At 39.6% G+C, this 25747-nt stretch overlaps 1 protein-coding gene across 1 annotated transcript in view; it reads right to left on the reverse strand.

Annotated features, from left to right (window-relative positions):
- The window catches only part of baiap3 (BAI1 associated protein 3), a 36299-nt gene extending 17737 nt beyond the window's left edge, over window positions 1–18562 (reverse strand). Inside the window, exons 1-3 of the mRNA XM_061026613.1 lie at window positions 18295–18562; window positions 9513–9655; window positions 2118–2205 (exon numbers count right to left, since the gene is read on the reverse strand). Of these exons, the coding sequence (XP_060882596.1) occupies window positions 2118–2205; window positions 9513–9646 (222 nt within the window). The 5' untranslated portion in view covers window positions 9647–9655; window positions 18295–18562. The remainder of the gene's footprint in view (window positions 1–2117; window positions 2206–9512; window positions 9656–18294) is intronic.
- Between the last annotated feature and the right edge of the window lie 7185 nt (window positions 18563–25747).

Here is a 25747-nt window from a genome sequence, read left to right on the forward strand (position 1 = left end):
TCCCTAGTTTAACTAGATTATTGTGGAACAGTCCAACCTATAATGAGGTGAGAAAAGAAGAAAAACAGTCATCTCCATCTCTATAAGTATTCCCTAAATCCTGCTTTTTTATGAATTACAGGAATTACAATAACACTTGTAAGAGAACAAGAGTTAGTGACTAAAGTTAAATAACTTTAAATCTTCATGTCCTCCATGAACCTAAATAACCATTTATCTTCCTGGGATGTCTTGAGCTCCCTTGTCAGGTAGGTCCCTGTTGAGTGGTTGAGTGGACCTGCCTGACACCTAGAGCTACAACTATTAATATCAGGCTAACTTTTATTATCAAAGTTATGTTGTTAATCATAATCTTAAAGATGCACGACTCCAACTGCTTTAATTGACATTATCAGTCCTCCCTGTTTTATCATCACCATAATTATAAATGCTAATATTACACCTGTTGACTTTAACTGTTGTAATTATTGTGCTTGGTCCTATATCATGACAGTGTGGTTCCTGCTAATACCACACATATTCATACCTTTATTATTGGCACTGTGGCCATAAGTCTGTATTAGCTGCTGTTTTTGTTGCTCTTTGTTTGTTTGTCTCTACCCATCTCAGTCTTTCTGTCTCTCCCTCAAGCCCACCTTCCTAGCTCAAATCAATCTCAGCAGATGGCTGTTCACCATGAGCCTGGTTCTGCTCATGTTTTCTGCCTGTCTAAAGGGAAAGAGACAAGTAAATTAATCAAAGACAAAAAATGTTTTTTTTACATAATGTGAAACTGAATTTTTGTCAGAGAATCTTCGGCGCTTGAACTCTACAAGGAGACAGGGTAATCGAAGATGTCTGCCCTGAGCGCAGCGAGATCTACCCCCCATAGAGTCCGGACACTGGTGGCGGAGGTGTTAGCCTGCGATGTGGTCTAATGAAGCTGATGGGATGAAGAAGCTGATCGAATTGTAAAGAATGGGGTTAATGGGTGGATACTGATGATGTCATCTCAGGCTGATGGAATGAAAAAGGCTGATCACACTGGAGAATGGGGTTGACTGAAATGGCTGAGGATGTCGCCTGGGGCTGAGGGGGATGGAGAGGCTGACCAAACTGTGAAGACATGGGTTGACCAGATGATGGCCGATGATGTGATCTTTGAGGCTGATGGAATGAAGACGGTGATGAAACTGCAAAGACTTGGTGGTGACGGGGAGGTGGAGGGTCACGTGTAACGATGGCATCAATGAACTGGTGGAAGAGAAAGCCATATTTTTAAAAAGAAGACAGCAATATAAAAGGCTAACAATGAAGGAGTTGAGCAGTCAGATAGATGTGAGCAGGTGATATGATTACATGAAAATGATTGGGCATGCGTGGAGGACTGTTTGCAACATAGTATAAGAAAACTACAATGCAGAATATAGTCTTCCTGACTGAACTTTCGCTGGAGCTAGATTTTCTTCCCCGCTGGTTACTTGTTAAAAGTGTTAACCGCTAACGGTGGATTATAGGGTTGAGGGAACATAGGACTGAGGGAACATAGGGCTGAGGCAACATAGGGCTGAGGGAATATAGGGCTGAGGCAACATAGGGCTGAGGGAACACAGGATTGAGGGAACACAGACACGCTCCCATAAAAAACAGGTAGCCCAGGGCCACTTTTGCTTTCAAAGCCGCTCAAGAAAAGTGCAAAAGACTCCTTCAAAAGTTAGACATCTTTAATAAGAGAAGGGGCCAAAATGTAAGTTTTCCATACACAATATTCTGTCATGTTCATTACAACGTTATGTGTATGTGCCTTATACAGTGATGCTTTTTTTCTTCTTCTTTAACTCCTCTGTCTTACAGCAATTTCGAAATGGGGACATCAAATTGCTCCAAGTAAAGATGTGAATGCATCATGATTGCCTTGTTAGCAATGGCAGCAGGAGGAGCAGAACACCATCAACAGCAGCTTGTCACAGCTGAGCTTCCAATCTGCTGAGCGCCCTACTCAACCCGGTCCTTCTGTCTACCAACATCACACTGGCCAAAAAAGGGAGCTCAGTAACATCACTGAGGCCTATTGGCTCCATGAGCATGCTTCAAGTGTGGAACAGACGGAAAGGTGGAAGGTGGGTATAGGGGGTTACCTCAGCCTGGGCGGCCCGTAGCATGTTCTCCTGTTTGTGCAGAATGGCATTCACTCGCTCAAAGAACTCCACGCTCTCCTCAGAAACCCTGCCAAGGCGTGGAAACAGAACCAGACTTCATATCTAGAATAGAGGTGTAACTCAGAAAACATGTTTATTACATTAAAACAAGCTAGGTGAAATGTAGGTTTTAATGGAAAGTGGATTATTTCATCAGTCTGAGAGAACATTTTTGGCTAGTTAAAAACTACTAGTAGATAATTTTATTGACATATCATTATCATTTTACAATGTCTAGATTGATAATCAGCTGAGACAGTGAACAGTGAGAATCTAGAGGGAAATTTTGGCTATACGCTATGCAAAGTAAATCAACGTTTGATTAGCCATTAGCATCAGAAGACAACAGCTATTCATGAGTGATTCAGCTCCTTACCAGCTAAAATAATCGTTAGCTCGGGATTAGCAAAAACATGTTTTACTTTAGTAGTGTTACACAATACAATAAGAAAGTTGTAAATTCCTTGCTAACATGTTGTTAGCTATAGCTCTACAAAAGAGGAAAATATAGCCTCAGTATTAATGTGGTGAATACATTTACAGTGAGAAGATCACACTAAATCCTGTTTGCAAATAAGGATAATCTGTTCTCTTTCACTGTTGAATGTAGGACTTCATCCCCTGCAGTTATTCTCCTTATTGCCTATCAAACACTGTTTAATCTTGTGCACTAAGAAGACCAAAGTTCTCAGCAAAGCAACAGATGTCTGCACTCTACATGAAGCATGTGAATCTACTTCAATGAGCTGGGCTTCATGCAAAAATGCAAATGATGTTTTCTGTTTCCTTCAGGTGTGAGTGAATCCCACGGTCTCCCGTAGGTCTCAGTTGCCATGGTGATATAGGCACATTCTAGGGGAGTAGTTGACTGAATACCTTGGGAATCCCCACCACCTCTCAACCCCCCCCCCCCCCCTCACCAATCTCTCAGTGGGCATCTTCCTCTTGGCCTGTATGGAAATCAGCGGAGCAGGCAGCAGCTCTGATGTGAGCTGTACCGAAGCCGTTGGGTACAGTCATGCTGTCTGCCTGTAACACCTAAAAATCCACCACCCCGCACCAACCAGCTTCCGTCTTCTTCCTCCTCTCCCAGCCATCCCCTGTCACATTATGCAGAAGAGCCGTCCGCAGAGAAACCCTGTCACGCTCCTTTATTAGCGTCATCGAACACGGCAGGCGTGTGGCAGCCCATCCCAGCACCCATTGACTCTCACCCTGGTGGGGGAGTGGATAGCAAAGCCCTAAGGTATTGATCTGGACTAATGGCAGCCTTGCTGGGCTTACAGTTGAACCAAACCTAGCAAAACTAAAAAAGGTGGATGCATCGGCTTAAAATGAATAAAACCTAGTATAAACGCAGGACAATCTGTGAAATTCAGTCTTCTCTTCAAATATGGGTCTGATCTGGACTATGAAATGAAAGCAATGTGATGTGGCACTATACATTATGACACAATTTGACACTATATGATATGAAAAGATACAAAACAATACCATACTTTGTGATACAACACGTTACAATGATAGAACACAAGTCACAATAGGACACTGTAAGAAATGATTTTCAACCATATGATATGCTATGCTATGAAATGAAAGGAAGCAAAGAATGACAAATCTACTAATTGTTTGGTCCACACTGTAACAAAAGATTTCTCAAAATATCATTCAGATTACTTGTGGCATCCCGCGGACTGCCAATACAAAAGTTATTACCTCAAATATAAAAAGAGCTAACATTTTAATGTTGCAATCTTTATCCACTGACTGAATTTTGAGCAATTCATTTCTCAAAAAATCTCTGAATAATTATCTGCTACCAACTTATATAGTCACTGTTTCGTGTCTAATTGATAGACCCTGTATGTTCACATAAACCTGGGAGTTGAACCTTTCATTTGTTGCTATTAAAGGATCAATATGTAAGATATCTACTGAATTAAAATGACTTTTCTATATCATCAGAAAATAAGGAAACATGCTATAATAAAGTGCTGGCTTCTTTGATAACAATGCAGCAGCCAGTATGTCCTCCTTCTAAGTTTCAATTCAGGGTCGGAATGGGTTGTTTTTGTTTTGACCAGAGACGTAGTTTGTTCTAAGGCTCCCCCTCATGGCCGTTTTGGACACCCCTTGATTTTCCAGGCAAACGGCAAACCAACAGGTGTTGCAGCGATGGAAGCAGGCAAGCGGAAACGGGTTGCACGGCCAGAAAGGATAAATATTGGAGATGCTTTTGAAAAACGGAGTGAGGTTATAGTTCGCTGCATATAACGCATCTGTGTCTCAGGTCTCTCCAATATTTTGAATTTGGACTGCAGTACCAATTTTAAAAGCTACGTGTTACATGTCACATCATACATGTTACATATTGCTCCTTCAAAATAGTTTTGTCACAAAGTTCGGCCTATGCTTTAAGCCTCACTCTCAAGTAATTAGTCTACAATCTTTGGATGAGTCCCCAATCAAAGCCAAAGTTCCACTGACAAGACATGGGAGGCTATGTTTCCCAGAGCTTACAGCTTTCATTTGCACATAGTACAAATAAGCTTCATTTGATTTTGATACTTGTGAGACACTCAATTCTCTCCACATCTATCTTCAATCATCCAGGGCTTTCTCATATCCAGAAATCTGTCTCTTCTTCTGTCAGTCACACAGCTTGAGGATTTGTCCAGACAGTCTGGGATATTTTTTGTTTTGAGCTTTGGGACTGCGTGTTTATGAGCAGAAATAATTCCCCCAAAGATGCAAATCAAGTCAACTCTGATTTGTTGCAACTGAAAAAAAAAAGAGAAAGACTCTTATATCTTTTAACCTTTCCGTCTCTTTCGCGCACACACATGCACACACACATATTCACACGGCAGCAGAATAACAAAATGATTTGATGTTGCTAGGAAACAGGTCCTTTTTTTACAGTCATTTTATTCTAATTTATTTTGAGAATTCATTCAGTTGCAATTTCCTGTTTGGAGAGTAAATCAGAAGGAAAACAAATAACTGGACGAGCCCCCTGAACTTCTTCCATCTGCCAGAATATGTGTTTAAACATGACTAATTGGGAGTGTGAAGGTTACTGCAGCCCACACGTCCAACTTAAATATAATATGGCAGTTCATGCATGGTAATTAATAGTGCAGACATCACTGTCATCTGCAGCATTAAAGACAGTGTGAAGTCTATGCATTCTCAAATAATAAGAGGATTTGTCGCGATCAGGTTGATGACGGTTGTCAGGGTATTAATTAATCTTACAGCTCCTATCAAAACAAGGATCTCCCCCCTTTATACTACACACAATACAATGTTTGTTCCACACTAATTACACATTTGATTAAGCAATACAACTTTACAGGTGAAAAGGCTCTAATGTGGAGATATGATCACAACAGCTCTGGTTCAGTATTCAGTAACGTGTGTAAGAGCAGTCTCCCAGCTCCAGCGACCAGCAGACAGAGCTGCAGCATGCATGTGTGAAATGACTTCAAACTCAGGTCTTCTTGGGGGCTTCACACAACTGTGTTACAGTTTTCCCTTTCACTCTGCGGGTCAGTGGCTGACAGAGGCTTTCATAAAGGAAAAGGCAGTTTAACGCTCCAAAGCTATATAAACTACACGATCGGTAAGGCATGTGCAGAGAAGTGAGGATGCATGTTCCTTCGATTTAATTTGTCAAAGGATGGATATCAGCTGCAGCTCAAGATCTGCCGAGCTGTACAGGGAAATCATTCCTGACAGAACTGTATACAGCTAAAGAATACATAAGCATTACGGGTATTCTTTCCTCATGTAATACATCATCAATGACAGATATGTCTTAAGCACATCTGTCATTGATGACAGGACGAGGGTGATGATATAATGACCAAACAATGAAACAATGCATGTTTTTCTCAGTGTAGTGAAAGGCTAGTGTAGCTTACAGAATTCCATCTTTGAAGAAAACATCAAAGATCCCTTGTTTTGTACTCTGATATATTTTCCTTTATTATAACTAACATGCAGACTATCGTTAACTTTAAGTCATTCATACATTCACCACTGTCAGGGCAAAACTGCTCAATTAGTCTGTGACCCCCTACTAAGGGAATCAGGTACCCCACCAATGGGTCGCTTCATAAATCTGATAAGAGTTATGAGGAGGATGATGCGAGAAGACAAAAGAACACAGCATAGTGATGCTGCAAAGAATCATTTCTTGGACATTCCTCTAAAGTTTTCGCGGATGTCTGTGACATTTTTGTCTGTTTTACCGCTGCAAGACCTTTGTCAACACAATCTAAGATGATAAGGGCAAAAAAGCAAAACAAAAACTCCCAGATGAGAGTTTGCAGGTGATAAAAAAAATGTTGGTGATCTATGTACTCAGATGATTTATATTATATGGCAGAGGATTAGGGCCAATGACATTTTTTTTTGGTGAGGGTGGGGGGGGGGGTGTTCTGACTTTTTTTTTTAGAATTTGGACTTTAATCTCAGAATTCTGAGAAAAAAAAATAGAATTCTGATATTAAAGTCAGAATTCTAAAAAAAATTGTCAGAAACCCCCAAAACATTTTTTCAGTGGCCCTAATCCTCTAACGTAGATTTATGTAACCATCCAAAGATAAAAAATAGTTTCAAACAAATGCCACTGTTTGGTTTACATACAACTCATTGACAATCAGCCTTGTCCGATATGTGTGGAATGTTAATCATTTATGTATTTAATTGCTTGACATTATAGGTCCCCTTTAATGTCATTCTAAATAGGTTGTGTTTTTGTCAATTATAAAAAAAAACGAGAACTTGATATAGTGTCACAGGAGTCAAATTCATTAAAGGCAAAGACAATTCACTGCTGATGAAAGGGAGCTAAATAACAGACAATAATAAAGCAAAATGCAAATATAATTATAAGTCCCTGTTGACTTCTGAGACAGTATAACACAAGCTCATCTCAGTGTCTTGAGGTCTACAACCAGTCCACATCGAGCTAAAAGCATAATTTGCTCGCCTTAATTAAAAGGTTCACTCTCAATATGCAGAAAGTGGTCAGCCGACTGTGCCACTGGGTCAACAACTGGGGACGGAGCAGCCCAAATCCACCTGGCCTCATTTGCAAATTCTCAATTAAAGTAAGAGAGCAGACAGGCCAGCAGCAGAGCGAGAGTATAACAAAGATCAACAGCCTGCCTCTAATGATCAGCTCTCTGGGTGTGTGCGCGGCTCATCAGGAGGCTTTAACACCAGGGAGCTTGCATGGGAAATGAGAAAAAGGTGAGATACTGACAGATCACATCACTCTTTAATGAATCACACAAATATGCTCCTATTTGCATTCACTTTGGGTTGTGCTAATTCAATAAAAACATAGACATCGCGACAGGAATAAGAAAAAAAAATGCATTAAAAATCAAAGATAATGTCTGTTGGTTGTTGGAATTCAAATTTGGTCAGTGTTCAAAACATCGTCCGAGGTTATCTTCCATGTTAAAAATAGACTTGCTCGTCATTACAAGTATAAGTTCACACAGTGGCAACAGCCTGTGTTTAGGTTGCTATAGAAACCTCAGGTTCATACTATTACTTCTGGCTTCAGATGAAGCTTCAAAACAAGCCTGAAATAAGAAAAGGTGGATTTTACCTGTGCCACTTCATTAGCTGCAGAGGCAGGCAAGGGAAAAAAAACAAATAAAATGAACAAAATAATAAAACTTGAAGACACACACACACACACACACACACACACACACACACAAACACACACACACACAATCAAGGAGTTCAAAGGCGAGAAAAAAGGTATAAAGAACAGACAGGAGAAAGACTAAAATCCATAAAAACGCTTTATTCTCTATGCCTAACATTTAAAGACAAACATAAAAAGCATAAAGAAAAAGAATAAAAGAACAAGAAATACACAGTAAACTATACACATACACGGTATACATACTGTATCTACAAACATAAACATACATACATTACATAAATGATATAGAGCATAAGACAAAGGTACAAATAAAAATACAAACATACATATTATTACATGGTTTGTTCTGGTGTTATTTTTAGAATTAAAGTAAAAAATATAGAAACGTTCAGTGATGCAAGCTAAGCAAAACAGCTGGTGTTCATTTTCTGGGTGCATTAATTAGAATAAAATATTAATAAAGTGGATTCAATCGTTTTTATCATTTATCCAAAATGTCCTCATACATATCTATTTTATCTGGAGAGCATGTTTGACAGCCGAAAAGGAAATTTGGGCAGTGTGTCTTCATCAACTGATTGATAGTTCACTTAATGACATGTCAAAAAATTCTGAATCATATCCATCGCGATTAATTGCCACGTAGCAAAGGTGCTTATCTTTTTTAGTTTTTCCTGCTCGACTGCTAGTTTGAGGTTATGCAATTATCTGAATTATTTTGAAAATGCCTTTATATGTGGGTTACTGCTAACAGACTACAGTGCATCTATTCACACAACAACATGTACACACGTATAAACAAACACGCTGGTTAAACTGAAAAACACCTAGTTTTTACAACAAATTCAGACATGAAACAAATACATACACAAACCAAAATAGAAGCAGATTTTCTCTCATGTTTTAAAGCAGCACGGTGTCTTCGTTATTGCGGTAAAAGAAAAATAGGACAGATGTGCTGCACTAAGGTGCACTCATATGAAGGCGGAGACATGAAGTGCAAACTGAAGAAGGAGAAAGCAGCATTTGTGAGCCGAGTCAGGGCCTGACTGTGCATGTAATAGAGAGGTTGATGTGTCCTTTGGGAGGGGGGGGCGAGGCAGCTGTGCATGGCCGCGTTACTGGAAGTCGCAACTCTGGAATAAATGCCAACCACACTTAAACAATGTGTGTTGACAAGAAATGTTGACCTGTGGCTTCAGCTGGTTGGCCAGTGGAAAACAAACAAGAAACACATGAATTATTGCTTAAAAGTGTGTGCTGCTGTTTTTCAAAAGGCTGTTATTATCTTTCAAAAGCTACACTGACTGCAATTTAATTCCCCTTAAAAAAAAACACCCATTATTGAAGCTCTGCTTGCTCTTAACTGTAATAATCAAGCAAATCTCTAGCAATGAACGGTGCTTCTGGACACAGTAATATCTTAACATCTTGCCTCCTGCCTTGAGCTTAAGCTAGGCTTATTTTGTGACTGACAGTAATGCAGCGGGCAATCAAATGCAAAAGCACAGAGTGCAGCACAGCTTAAATTAAAATATCAGAAATAGAAACATAGTTGCCACACATATGCAGAGCGCTGACTGACAGCTACAGAACTTGAAGTCTTGTGCAATTGTGTATGTGTGAACCAAGTGACTCACCTGCGAGGTAAGGGCTCAGGACAATGAGTGAGTGGGCTGCTGGCAGTGGGCGGAGCCTCCCTTCTGCTCCTCAGCGACTGGCTCCTCTGCACCTGCCTCAGGACACTACTCTTCAGGTCCAGCAGCGTGGTCATGATGTTTCACTGTCAAAACACAAAGACATCATGTCGCTGTCAAACGACACTTACAAGCACTAATTATATGTGGTTGATTCTGGGGGTTTCTTTTTTGCTCTAAGCAGCTGCAAGATCATGCCCCCCCCCCTGTCTTATAAAATAATGATTCTAATTATTATTTTTTTGTTCTGCCTGATCCCACTGGGTGTGCAATATATTGCCCAATCATTAAGTCTCGTCGGTCAAGAGTCAATTGATTAATTTTTTGGTTTACACTTTGAAACTGTGCAAATCATTAAACATCGCAGAGCTGAGCCCATTAAGAGACCCGCTATTCTGATGTCTTAAAAACTGATGTATAACATAAAACAGGTTTAACCATACCCATTGTTGTAAGCCGCTAATAACCAATGGTGGTAACGGGGGACTGGGGGCCGCCCCAGTGCCTGTTGAAGGTCACTGTTTGATGAAGCCCTTAGAATCATTTCATCTGCAAAAGCAGAGAGATTCTGTGCGTGAAAATCACAAATAAAAATGGTGGCAAGGGACAACCCTTGTGGAACACCAATGGGGAAATGTTCAAACATTTGCTTTGAAAACAGGTACTTCTGCCACTCTGGTTATACAAACACAGGCAGGCTTCTAGAGAAGCCTTGGTTACCCAATTTCACAAGCACCAATCAGTGATTCCCATAGGTACAGGATCTTGGGCCTTCTCTAAGGCAACAAAAAACACATGTCTACAAGCTGTGCAAATTCCGCTGAACCCTCCAGGTACACTGCATGGGTAAAGGAGCTGGTAGACTGCTCCACAGCCTTGTTGGTATCTGCACTGTTCCTCCTGCACCTGAGGATTAGCTGCATTCTCCTTTGCAGCCCCCTTGAATGGGTGCCCCTGGGAGTTTGACTAGATTGATACCCCCATTGGAGTACATCTTTCAGTCCCCCTTTTAAAAAGTGGGAAGTACCAGCGTGGTTTTGCTTCTCTTCAGGCATTGTCCAATGCATCCAGCTGACACTGACAAGGCTAGCCAGCCAAGACAGCCCAACAATGTCCAGAGCCTTCAGCAACTCAGAGTCAATCTCATCCACACCTGGCACCATGCCACTGTGAAGCTTCTTGACTACCTTAGTGACCTCTGCCAAGGATATGTGTAAGGTTGACCCTGGGCATTTACACTCTACCCTTTTGTCAGAGGATCTGTTGGTTGGGTTTAGGATTTCCCTTAAAGTGTTCTATCCACCACTTATCAAATTCAGCATTCCTTCTCTGTTTAAGACATCCTCAGCCAACTGTAATCCCTTTCTGAGTCGTCCTATAGTTTGCCAGAAGAAAAAAATCAATATGTCAAAAGCTTAATCTGCACTCTGCTGGAAAAGATAAGTATATTTTTGTTTATTGAGATTCAACTCATGATAGGGGTAATTGTGATTTTTGCATGCTCTATTCTAATGAAACATCAGAATCTCCACCTTGTCATGCATCTGCAGTATCTTATATAGCCTTTTGGAGTTAATCCTTTAAATCTCCACAGAAGGTTGGTCATCTATAAATACCTATAGTTCAATATTGAGGCCGCTCACTAAACCCTCAAAGGAACAGAATACATTTATTAGCTTCCACTTTTTTCAAGTGCAACGTAACAGTTTAAACCACTGTGGCATCAAGGCCATCTGAAAGGTACACGATGTTTCATTTTATTATGCATTTCAAGTGAGAAAAAAGTATGAAAAAGATCCAATTATGAGTCATTTATCTCATACATGTCAGTTACCACTAAAGGATGCGCACACATCTGCCTAGCAACTAAGGTAGAGAGAGAAACTGACAAATCAAAGACACGTCTAAACAGCATCCAATCACTTTTGTCCCTGTGTGTCCAATTTACTGCATTGTACTGTGATGTGATGTCCCTATAAGCTTTAATACCAGTTCCACCTGGGAGTCCTTTGTGAGCCTCCAAAAGTCAGTGCGTCTGTGCACAGTCTTGACGAAGGGAGCGACAGAACACCAAAAAAGAAAAAAAGAATGACAAGGGCACAAGAGAGAGGGGTTGATTGATGGAGAGAAGCTGTTTCACACAGACTCTGACAGTCACACAATCTTTTCACTAGTTGACAGCCAGTGTCTGCAGATCTGTGTGAATAAGAAGCAATGAAATGCAGGCTGGGAGCTAGTTTGTCTATAAAAAAACACAAACGTTGTAGCTGCTGTAATAGGGTGTTCTTGTGGACAGACATTCTGAGTCGACGTTGCCTATGTTACAGGCGATGTTGAATTTTTTTTTTTTTTTTTTTTGGATGGCGGTGCGGAAGGTTGCCAGTTTTGGAATTACAGTGCTTACACCAAATGGATCCAGAAAATGAAACATATTTGCCTAGATGACAGCTATCACTCAGGCCACCACTCAGAGCTCCAGGACAATTGCACAGAGTGCATACTGCAGCCGGCTCTCAGAATCTGAGTACAAGCCAGATATTCATGGTACAGTGTTGCATCATTGGCTGAGCCAAAAGACAGTATGCTATTGATCCAGGGGGCTGACACCTGTTATCCAATTGGAGTTTCTACGCTTTTCTCTATTAGACTGAAGTGTCAATACTCCTTCTCTGTCAGATGTTATCAGTGTGTCCTTTTCACTGTGCAGCAGGGATAAACTGTTGGAATTTTCCCATTTTTTTCCAATAGTGTTTTTCCAACATGGAAGATGAGAATGAGGTGTTGGAGAAAGTTAAGTTATAAATACACCCAGCTTTCCCACCACTTATCAACATAGCAAAGTGTCTTGAGGGATTGCTTTATGATCTATTGAAGCTACCTCGAGTAGCTGCCTCTGATAGATTTATTCCTGCTTGCTCCTTAAATGTCATGGCTAAAAGTCTCTTGCTCTTTGAGTCTGACTGCAGCTCAGAGTTGTTGATGTGGTCTGCTGTCAATCTCTGGCAATATGTCATAAATATATAGGTAAAATGGCTAAGTTTAGACACTTCGAATTCGAAACAGCAAAGTCATTTTATTTTTACCCCTACCCATGCAATAAGAGGTTAGGTTTGCTCCCCTGATGTATCATGATGGATTTGTAAAGCATCTATTTCAAATCTCAAAATCATAAAAAAATAATAATAATAAAAATCTCTTTTGCGTTGCAATAAAAATGTTTCATTCTTGATAGTGATAAAGTAGATAATGTGATAGAACATATGATCAGGAGTCTGTATTCATAGCTTTCAGTCATGTGACAAGGGCTGGAGGGCAAAAAGAGTTTATGCAATTAGTGGCCACAATTGAAAACAGTTTAGAACTGCAGCACAGGCTTTTTAATTTTCCATCTCATCACATGACAACCCTTATACATCACACGGGACAATATTTAAATTGCTAGAAACGGCAAAGGTCTTACGGCAGGTGTTACGGTTTAAAGAATAGAATGTTTACTGGCAACCTTTAGCCAAATGCATCTGTGGTTGACGAACGCATAGTGTCTTAAAGAATGCCTCTTTGTTTAGCCTTTAATTAAAGACATATTTAATAAGTATTTTTGACATAATGATGATACAAATACAGAACAAAGAGGCATTTGTTAGGACATGTTTATTAGCATTTGTCTGAAAGTCCTCAGTTAACATGGTCACTTTTTTGCCCATAACACCAAAACGTCACTTCAGGGATGTTTACTTATATGTAAAGGAAGAATTTGAAACATTTGACACATAAATACAGCAGTATATCCTCTGTAAATGTCTCTCTGAGTCATGACTATCTCGAGTCCCACTTGCTGTGTTGTTGTTGGAGCCGTGTTAACATCATGTTTACACAGATGGGACGGCCTTACATATAAAGCTGTTTCAGTTAAGGACTTGAGAAAAGTAGAATAACATACATCATATCTCGGTCATTCCATGTCAATTTATGTTCAATATGAAGCTACGAGCTGACTAAAGAGCGCTAACATTAGCCTGCTAACACAACAATGATGGACGCAGGCAATTGCAGCTTGAGACAAGCTTGTGGTTAATGGTGCTTAAAGGCTTTATATGTGATTTTTCACACTTAAATATAATATAAATCAAGTATATCCTCTGAAAATAACTCTGAGTAATGACTGTCTACAATGGGTGTAACACCCGAGTCCCACTGTCTGTGATGTTCTCAGAGTTTTTTTTCTGTTCATTAACATAGCCGGCCCGACGGCTGACTCCTCCCCTCGCGAATAAAAGTTGTTTAATTGAGGGACTAAAGAAAAGAAGAATAACATACTGTACTCACTGCTTAACTGTGTTTCTAGATCACGCTTATTTTGGGTAAATTTACATGCAGTGTGAAGATACGAGCATAATAAAGATCGCTAGCATTAGCATGCTAACACAACAATGCAGCGTGAGTTGTTTTGGTTTCATGCTGGTGCTCAAGGGCGACATCTGCTGGATCAAAAAATCGCATTTGAAGCCTTTAATAATGGTTGCATTCTAATTGATAACTCCTTCATGCGAACGTGAGGGGAGAGAGGTTGGAGGTGTGCTGCTGGAGGAGAGCGTAGAGCTGGGACGCTCTAGAGACAGACCACGGCGCATGATGTAAAATACGAGCATTGACTAGAGTTGGAACAGAGCCGTAGTGCACGGCACTCTCAGATTTAAAAAACTCCACCAACTATCCAATTTTTAATAAGGCCAGTGAAACTTGAAGAAACTAAGGGACACATTATTATTTTAATAAACATAGCAGCGTTGTTTGTAAGACCCAATTAAGAAAATGTCAATGTCTTAAAAGGTTATTCTGTTTTGAATCAGGAATAAAATAATAAAAGTGTATTTCCTATGCATGCAACAGATTTTATACAATTTTCAAGAACTGCTTGCACTGCTTTTAGGTGGATTTTATCACTGAACACCAGAGACACTGTTTTATCTTGAAGACTTCTATTAAACAGTGTTACGCTCTTTTGCTGACAGTATTAACAGGTTGTACAGCCGAAATACCTGAGGCACGCTGTCTCTCTGTGCTGGAAACAGGAAAATAGTTTTTTCATACTTCTAACTCGTGTGCCACAAACCAAAACAAAAACGGCTCAGGCTTCACATCAAATCCACTTCATGCAGACTGGTGAGCGTGGACTGTTGACAGCTAACAGGCACCACAGAGCAGCCCTCTCCCAGGTGAACTCATTTCAATTATAGGAGTGGATCCCTCCCAGCTGGATTTCACTCTGCCTCAGCCATCAACCCGTAGCGACAAAACGGGTGGACGTGCCACTGTCGGTGCGCCGTTGGCTGCCAAGGAAACACTTTGAAAGCCAAGTAAATGCCTATCGCGCTGCATCCGTGCCGGAGTCTTCCCAGGGAAGCACTTGCTCACCAGCGCTCTCCTGTGAGAGAGCCAATGAGCTTGGCAGCCAAAGGCGCCTTGCTGATGGGGATGGACTGTCTCTATGGTAACAGCAGAGGAAAAGGAGCTTGTAAATACAGGTAAATGGAATTCAACAAAGTCCCCCCCTCCCTGTTATAATGTGTTCACGCATCAAAACAATAAGCACTTTATATCTTCACACAGTTCATGGTGACAATTTGAACGGTCCCAACAGGTCACAATTTTGTCACTTGTAACCCTCACACAACTGCTGTATCCAGGTGCTTTTAGATTACATTCCCCCAAGTGACTCATGGGTAAAATTCACATTCTTATTTATTTTTTATTTATTTCTGTTTCGTAATTCAACTCATACTTCAGACAAAAGTGGGCAAGATATACTGTCTCAGGTGGATAAAGTAATAAGGTTCACACTGATATTTTCAGCAGCAGTCGGTCATTAGCAGCTTCAAACTGATGCTCCCAAAAAGCCGTTGTGTGGTTTGCAGAAACACACCTTACTAAGGCGTCACTTCTTCATTGTTCACTTTCACACTGTGTCTCGCTGAGCGTCCAACTTTAGAGTTCTGTTCCGAGTCTCAATTTGGGCAGAGGTAAAGGAAGAGGAAGATTGAGGAGTAAAGAGGAAAGAGGAGCGATGGTTGTGATTTTCAACATTTTTTTTTTTCCACAGTCATGGTAATTACAAGCAAATGCAGAATGTAGCGTAAAAATCATAAATTGCCATAAAAGGACAATGGGGAAAAAAAGCCCCATACAATGACAACATGAACAGTTTGTGTTGAGTCCATAGACTGTACAAAAACTAATGGATGAAGCCTGAGTGACATCGCCCATCTGTTACTGCAGGGGGCTCTGGAGGCTCATCAGCAGCAGCCGTCATGCTGGAAATCCTGTCTCAACCTAACTTTAGGTCAACCTAACGACTGGCTAAGAGCTGGAGCTGAGGCGGGTTTTAAGCCTCTTGACAAACCGTTACATCATGCCCACCTGTCAATCATGTCAGCTGTGCGCCCAACTATGGATAGCATGTATCATCCATAAAGTACAAAAAAATGTCACCCCCTGTTCAGTGTGTGCCCATGATGACTAATCAGACCGTTTTTTTTTTTTTTTGTACCAGGCTGTAAACATGATTATTTTTCTTTAATAAGAGGATTTTTGGCCTCTGGTGTGTAAGTGTATGTGACTTCAAGGATCTCTTTGACGAACTGCAGGATTCTGCACTTCTGCATTGTCTTCATTTTTAAACACTGTTGGTTGCCGCTTGGTTGACTCAAACACAATGTGCACATTGGGACCTCCATATTTCTTTTGACTGGATTTAACCACATGGGCCTGAGGCAATACACATTCATATCCAAAGTGTAAATAATAGGCATGCTTATCATAACCTTTAAGACAGAACCAGGCGCCTCATCAGCGGCCATCAATGTCATTATGTGACTGGCCCTCGGGGACATATTGGCTAATGGATCACTCTGCCACTTCTTTAAAAGGCTTTCCAGTGGAGTGGATGTGATGGAGTGCTGACATCACCATGATCTAAACTGTATGCACCTGTAGATAACACATCATCCACAATCACACAGCATCCAGGCATCTATTCCCAAAAGCTCCCAAGTGTTTGTGTTGTCGGGGCACATGACATTCACTACGGCTGTGGAATCGATTGACGGAGAAAATCCCAGGAAATCGACGGGTTGTGAGCTTTTGTGAAGTGCGTCTGTCTGTCTGAACCCCATCACTGACAGGCATTCACACAACGCACAACTTAAACAATGGCATGAATCCCTGCTTATTATAGCACTAACCATGCAGCCTTTTTCACCCTGAAAAAGCTGTCAGAAATAGCAACCAGCGAGTCTTTGTGCAGAAGCAATAACAGCACCTCCGTAGTTTATCTATCTGCACTTACAACACAAGCGATGCTTACACACTATAATTAACGGAGTACTTCCGAACAGAACAATTGATTACTAAATTTCTGCAGCATTAACACAACCTTTTCATGATGTCTTGGGAGGCTGCGTTTTTAAGACAGCTGTTTTGAGCAATGACAGCCGATCCAGCGTATATTAATAAGAGCTAATGATTAATTAATGACTAATGGACTGATAATGATTAGTCTAGAGTGGAGCTACGACCTGCACTAGTCAGCTCCTTCAGCATTAGAGGAGAAAGCCGCATGAGACAGATCTGCACTACCCAAGGCTTCTTTTCATTATGAGGCTGCGGTTTTAATGAAGAATAATCAAATCACCTTTTTTAATCTTGGTCAAAATTAAAAGCACAGGCAAATTGAAATCACAGAATGGCTGTTACTGTCACACGAGGAAAAAAAAAAAATTCAGCTGAGACATGTGAGTGTGTGAGTGGTGACTCCACTAGCAATATGATTGATTCACACACACAGTGCGAGAGCTCTGCAAGCTGTGAAGGGGATAAAATCGTAGAAAATAAAGAGCTCTAAATCTGCCTTTCGATCTCGTGATGACAGAAAAACTTGTGATTTTTGGAAAAAACTTGACATAAATGTCTCATCATGAGCTTTCAAGATTTGTATAACCAGTACTCACGGTTCAAACAACAGGTTGTCTTTGCAAACTTAAAGCTGCATCTGAGGAGATGCTGCTCTGAACCTCAATATGTTTTTTCAATTCTTTGATGGATGTGTGTTGTTGCTGATGTACAGAGTATTTAGGTTGCAAATAAAAAAAATGAGCATATGCTGTATGCACAGAAAATGGTTGAAACAAGGTTTAAGTAAGTTTTAGGGAAAGCCAACATGATGCAACATTTGACTGAAATGGATTTCTCGAATGTGTTTCAGCCATGTCTGTCTGGTTTCAAAAACTGACAAGTTGAGCCAGTGACCAAGTTTTCAGTGTTGTTTTTAAGATCTTCGAGACAAACAGAGAGGAGAACTTGTTGCTATATTGGCATAAAGTGCAGCAGGTTTGATGTCTTTTCAATTAAAAACTGGTTCATTTCTGTTAGGTGAGAAATAAAAAAAATCTCAAGTTTGACCATCTATCCAAATCACATGTTGAGTCATACATCGATATCATCCTGACATTAAAATAAATATTCAGCCTTCTTTTTACTGATTTTGAATTCGTCAATTCTAAACTGCAGGGAAATTAAAATCAACAGGTGCCAATCAAACTAACCTTACAGTGAACAGTATGAGCCAGGGAGGCTGATGCTTTTTAACAAAACAAAAACTTTAATTATTCTAAAACAAAAAGGTGATTCATCATAGTGTTTAATAATGTAAAAAAAAAAATCAGTTTACCTGTGTCTCCTGACAGTTTTCCACTGTGAAGTGTATTTTGCAGCTGCGTGTGTCAGAGTTCCTGTGGATCAAAGCTCTGTTCACTGCAGCAGCTCGCAGTTTTTCCTCTGAGAACGTGACGCAGTCAACTTCGCACAAAACAACGTTTGGATATTTTTCTTGTGACAGACGACAGACAAAAGCTCATTTTGGTCGTTGGAAATGCTTTCCTGAGCTCACGCTCCGCCGATGCTCAGCTAAATATGGCCATAGGAAGTGTGGAGGTACTTCACTGCCCTCGGCTCCGGTCGGAAATGTCGAAACTACTAGTTGAGCGCAAGACGCTAAACATGATTTTAGGATGATTCTAACCCTAACCCTTGTGATTTTTTTTTTCTGAGAAAGCCTGACTGGTGACGCGAAGGGGACGGTGCTATATGGAAAACTGGCAGTCCCAAGCATAATAAAAATGTAAGCAGGTTTTTACTCACTAGTGATTATGTCACATGCTAAGCCTTTTTTTTGATGGCCTTCATTATAGTGAGTGAACAGGTGCTGTTTCTTATTACACTTAATGGAAAGTGAATTCACTTAACTTAGGCTATAAAGTCATTTGTGTAACTCAGTCCAGACCTAGTGGCAACAAGTGGCCGAGGGTTTTCAAAAAAAAGTTACCAGTAGTCAGCAGCAAAGCCCACTTTGCAGTAATAAAGTAGGCTATGTTTAGGTTTTGCTGCAAAAAAAAGCCCAGAAAAATAATTGAAGAGGTCTATGTTTTGAATTATTTTTAGCGTGCATTTCGTTTTAGCATGTTTTACAGGAGTTATAAAGTTGGCTTTACCATGAGCCACATTGCAATAATGTGAAAGTAAACTATCTTTGGATCCGTGACTCTGTGTGTGTGTTTTCCCCTTTTCCACCTTTTTCCTCAATTTTTGACACAACATGTTTTTTTTAGGCCTATTGTGTTTAGATGAGCACTAGACAGCTTGCTAATAGCACCGCAGACAAATAAAAGCAATTTATGATAAAGGCCATTTTCAGTGTTAAAGCCTACCTAAAAAAATATAATTTCCATCATATGTCTCTTTCTCCTATTTGAAGTCAATTTTTTTCCCCCCCTGCATTAAATAATCACATCCGAGCAACAGCATTGCACTGGAATAAAAAAGTACGAGTTTACAGTGCGCCCCTGAAGGCATCATTTGACTGTTGCTGAGGGATGTCGCCTAGAAGAATCCTCTCAGTGACGGAGGGAGCGGGTTCAGCTGTCAGTCTGACTGCCTGGGATTCGAGTGTACTTTTACTTTGTTCAGTTTAATGAGCTCCCCCACTGCTTTACTGTCTGACGTCACTTCTCAGAGTGGTGATATAAAATTGTTAGCAGGCTGAACAGGAAACCCAGATAACACCACAGGCTTAACATACTTAAAAACACGGCAAAAAAAAAACTTGTAGGCCTATTCTACCTAAGTAGTAGGCTGAGTTTAGTAAGTTTACTGCTCACCATGACGTAACTTCTTGTTTCCAATCATTACCTGACCTGGGCTGCACATGGACTGTATGCACTTGAACGTTTTCATAGATGATCTCAAAACATTATTTAGGCTACATATTTATGTCACTCCTGAACTGTGATTCCACACTGTCATTTTAAACGTGATTATGCTGTGTTTACATTCTGACGTTTGAGTGTGATTCGATTTGATTGGGATGCGAGGATTTCTTAGCGTATAATGCAAGGCAAATGTCTGTGCAAACGGACAATAAAGACAGTGTTAGCCTATCTTATCTTATCAAACACCTTTGATGATGTTTTCAATATATGAGGTGGTAAAGGACTTGATGGACAAGATTTTACCGAATGTTTAATGAGAAAATGTAATCAGAAAAATCAACCAAATAGCTCAGGAAGGAAATGTTGAAGCTTCAGGCTTGGTGAAGAGAAATGGGAGAAGGAGACATAATGATACCTGAGTAGAATCATTTACCTCTACATTAGATCACCCTATTGGCAGGAAAATGCATTGAAGGTGAAAGTATGGAAGGCCTATTGTAGAACACCATCCATTGTATCAAAGGATACACAAAATAATGCCAGTTACATTTGACAATTTAAGGAAAATAACGCAGAGCATACACATCCAGTGGTGTGGTGCCTGAAGAAGTGGGTATACTCGTGATGTTTCCCCCAAAGGTTTTTTTTTCAGTGGCCCGTTGAGCAGAGGATGAACAGCGTCTGTTATAAACAGTGACATTTAAGACTACTCTTGCATATTAAGTTAGTGCATAATAACCAATTAGAGACAGAATAGGGAGGGTCATCCCTTCACCATCCTAGGAAAAATGCAGCATACTACTGAATATTGTCAATCAATCGATGGTGTGAACCGGAGGAGATTTAGAAGTGGTTATATGGAGACTGAAAGAACTCCATATCTGCGTATACCCTGTACAAAACACATCTATTTATTTAAATTCAAAAACATATATAAATCTATTGGTCAGATGTTTTACATGAAAAAGAATGAATGTCAGCTAGGATGCCCAGTAAAAGTGACATTTGGAATATGTCCCATAGGTAAAAATTAATTATATAATTTTTGGATTCCTAGAATATCAGCACTAAAGTGTAATAACAAGAAGCTGGAAAAAATGGGACTTCCCAAGGTAAACAAGTAGTCGGCAACAGAAGAGGGCATATTATGGAAAAGATAACATATGAAATTAATATGAATGAAAAAGCAGTTTGAAAAAAAAGATTGGCTTCTTTTAAATCACGTACTGGGTGATGACTAACAGACTAACAAATGTTAGATGAACCATGTTTGGTGAGGATGATTTAAGCAGTAAAACATTAAAGGTGGCCTTCCTCGACAAATGAAATATCAAAGCCTGATCTTTTGCTTTGTAGTTGTCTTTCTTGTCTTTCTTGTCTTTCTTTCTTTTTTCTTTCTTTCTTTCTTCCTTTCTTTCTTTTAATCTTTAAATTATTAGGCTACATGAATGTATATATGTACATGTGTATGAGTACTATAATCAGTAATATTTACGTGGGTACGTAACATCTTCTTTATGTATGCACCATTTATGTTCTTATTGATTCATTCACTTATTTGTTTTGTATAGGTGAGGTTTCACAAAAGTTATAAAAACATGGGAAGATAACTTGAAACAACAGGTAATGTATTTATGCAATAACATAATTGACTGGCACAATACATTATTTTTTAAAAGATGAAAAAATTGTGCCTTCATTTTTTGGCATTTTCTGTACTTATTTAACTATATACCCATTATAGTTAATTATTCACAGACATTATGTCACATTTAGAAGTATTATGATAGAAAACACTGTTATGAGAGGGGTTCCATTTCAAAAGAGACAGTGGCATGAGGTAGACTGCTGAAAATCTCTTTATCTATTTCTCCTCTATATTTGCATACTGCATTACCCAACATGCCATGGTAGTCAACTATTTGACTTATTAAATAGAACATCTGACATTTAAGCAGTATTACATTGTAATCCTGTTTCCCTTCTGATTTAAAGGAAGTGATTGGTATCCAAATGACACATTTCCTTGTGTCTCATTTCAACTCGTGTTTAATTTCCTCTTGGCATTAATACCTGTTTGACAGAATGGTTTGTAGTTCTTTATGAATTACATTTGTAAATGACAAACTGCCCTTTGAAGCTGTTGTACTGTATCAGAGGACATGTAAGGATTTTTCTTTCTCATCTGTTTGCACATAAGCACACATGAACTGAAGGGCATGGATGCTTAAAATAGTCACAGGGACATTAATTATACGCTTGTAGCTGAGAGGTGATTCTCTCTCTACACACAAAAATTATTTCACACGTTGCCATTTGAAAGGAAGCTGCAGCAAGGCACCATCTCAAAGTGTAGGGCTGACAATCCACCAATGGAATGGCTTGGGTCAAAATCCTGCCATTAGGAGTTTCCCTATCACTGTTTACCTTTTGTCACTGACGCAAGAGCTCATTCAGTAGATTTCATTGTGTTTTTGAAATGATGCAGGAAATCAACAATACCAATACAACAGCGCTCCATCAGAATGAACAAAAACTTGTGGATTCAAGATGAAAATCGCAGCAGTTCATTGGTCAAAAGGTCAGAAACAGATCATACTTTACCCTGAGCCTGATCAAGATTGGATTACTGCTCATATGGGGCATGCATTATTGTATTTTTATTGTACAATAATTAATTGTTATTTTCTCATCAATGCACATGAAAGATGGATATTCTTATTATGATAAATTGGGGCTTTCTGAGGTGCTAAAAAACATGCAGAAAGAGACCAAGAAATTCCTCAGAGACCTTTGTAATTCACTAATGAAGGAACAAAACAAAAGGAAAAGACTCCTCTGTGATTGTGATCTGTTCTGACATCATTTCAAAATGGCAGCAACATTGAACAGAAGGCGTTTTCCTGTGTTGAGTGATAAGACACATGTGACCCTTGTTTCCATGGACACATTATTAGAGATCTTCCCCAGCTGGCCCCCGTCACTTCAAGTGTTCACGGCAAACAACAAGTGAAGGATTTAGTTATAACCAAGACAAAAGCAAAGATGGCTGCCAACTCCAACACTAACTTTGATGAAACTATACAGATGTGAAACAATGAAACAATTACAGTAAGTCGATTTGGCATGAAGTATATTGTATTTATTTATTGAGTGCATAAGTACATTTCCTGTTGTTTCAAGTGATCTTAATATGTTTTTTTGTAACTTTTGTTAAACCTCACCTATACAAAACAAATAAGAACATAAATGATTCACACATAAAGAAGATGGCAATCGCCCACATAAATATTAATGATTATAGTACTCGTACACATTCACATGTACATAATGTAACCCTATATACATCTAGAGAAAAGGTTAGAGACAACTACAAAGCTAAAGCTAAGGTTTTGATATTTCATTTGTCGAGGTAGGCAAATGCAATCTTTAACGTTTCACTGCTTAAATCATCCAAACCAACCATTTGTTTACTTTTGGGAAGATCCATTTTCTTCCTGTTATATGCTCACATGCTGATATTCTCAGAATCCAAAAATGATGTAATCCATATTTGAGACCTTTTGGACATATTCCAGAGAGTAGCTTCTCTCTTTCTGAGCACGCTGCATTACCTCACATTTGTTCGTTTTCATTTAAGACATCTGACCATTTGATTTCTATTTCTTAGAAGAAAAGAAAAAGTCTGAATGGCACATCTTGAAGTTGCCCCAGTGTCACTAATGAATAAGTGTCCGACTGACCTTTGAATGACTCAGTGAATTGAGACAAGATTGAGGGTTGAAAGTGCAGTCACTAAACACTGATTACTTGTTAATTCTGTAAAGGACCAATGTCCACTTAAGTAGAAGGCTGAAATAGATTTAAAATTATAGAAGTAAAACAACTAAATGCATGGATGTGCCATTCAGACTTCTTCTTTCTTCTTCTTCCTTGGTTATTCATGATTGATTGCATGCTCCTGCAGCACACTAAAATGGTTATTTTTGCCGGTATAGCCTTATATAATAGGCAGAAGATGCATCTGATCTTGTGCACATTGATTACCTCCCAGTCCTAGCTTCTGCAGCGTTAACTGCTCACGTTACACATCAATGCTGCAGCAACACATTCCGCTGAGAGCTCAAGCTGACATTTGCAATCCACAATGGAACAAGCAACATTTTTCTACTGTTTTTAATCAGAAAAAAACTGCTGAATAAAGCAATGACATTAAGTTATCTTTGTACAGTGCTGAGCCAGAAAACCCCCCACACAGCAGCATGACTATGAAATAAAAACATAGGCTTTGACATGCATGTGCAGCCACCAAGTGGTGAGGAGTGTGTATGTAATGTACCCTTAGTATTTCAAACACTGTCACTATTATGTAGACTTCCATTAAGTTGCGGAACAAAGCTGTGCGTCAGAAATATCTGGTTGCAATTTTGGAACACAAATCAGTCATGCATCCATGGTGCAGTAATGTTACTTTTACTTTTGCAAAACAAATGCCTGGAGGTAAAACTAGAATATAAAGCCTCAATAGACGGATTTAAGAAGGAATTCATTGAAGGATGGGGTTAAGTCTTTTTCTCTCCTGAGGACAAATATTAAGTTTTTCCTTTTCCTGTATTGATCCTATGCCAAGACTGTGCGGAGAACACCCACGAAAAAACAGAATGTGACTGAGTTTCTTCTCTACACACAATGAAACTATCAGTGTTGCTTGCAGTATGTGGATCCCATCATCAACGAGAACAAGCAGCAAATAAGCACTCGACGACAACACAAAACAACTGTCACTCAAAAACCAAAACCCAAAAGTTGCATTGTAATTACTGACAGCACTTTAGTTTCTCTTGACACACTTTTTGATTGAGTTGGATGAATCCAAAACTTGATATGGTAGTAGTGGTAGTAGTAGTCATTTGGAAAGATTGTATCAGCAGGCCTGTAATGACATCAATCTGTTGTCCCTCCTTTATTCAGATTTTCACTCACTATATTTCCTTTGTTTATTTCAAAGGAAATCTCTGAATTTATACCGGCTGTTTGCTCTGTAACAATAGTACAGTATGTGAATATAAGTAATACTCGTCAATGCCTTAGCATTTGAACAATGCAGTGTCACAAGGTAAAAAAAAATGTGAATGGCCTTGTGTAGCGCTTTTCTAGTCTTTTGAACTACTCAAAGTGCTTTTACAGGACACGTCACATTCACCCAGTTAGTCACACACTGAAGGCAAGGGCTGTGCCTTAAAGTATTACTCCATACACTATACACATGCAGCAGGAGAACATACCTCTGAGCCACAGCCCCTCTGGAGTGTTGAGTTTAAGTTTTATTATTCTTTTTTTTACTAGCCATCTCATCCACTCACTTATACCTGCAAAGGAAAACAAATTATTCATGTTTACAATATATTTATGAATCAATACACTTCCAACACTTAGTCACAGTGTTTCTTCTCTCATATTCTCAATTCCACAATTTATTATACAGTATAGGCCTAAATATAGGATACTGTAAAAGGCAAGCTCATTATTGTTGATAAATGTGTTCATAGAGGGTCCTGATTCTGTTGATGGGTGGCAGTAGCTCAGTCTGTAGGAACTTGGGTTGGGAACTGGAGGGTCACCGGTTCAAGTCCCAGTGTGGACCAAATATGGAAGTTGGTCTGGTAGCTGGAGAGGTGCCAGATCACCTCCTGAGCAAGGCACTGAACCCCCCCTCCCACCATCAGCTCAGGAGCGCCCCCTGTGTGCCTCTCTGTCACTCTGGCTTCTCTCTATTAGTGCATGTCCATAGGATCCTGTTCTGCATGTGTGTGTTCATGACTTACAGAGTGTAAAAACGGAAATTTCCCCTTGCAGGGATCAATAAAAAAGTAAATCTTAATCTTGATCAAGTGCTAAAGATTTACGATCCTATTT

The sequence above is a fragment of the Labrus mixtus genome, chromosome 20 (genome assembly GCF_963584025.1).
Source record: "Labrus mixtus chromosome 20, fLabMix1.1, whole genome shotgun sequence".
Taxonomy (NCBI): domain Eukaryota; kingdom Metazoa; phylum Chordata; class Actinopteri; order Labriformes; family Labridae; genus Labrus; species Labrus mixtus.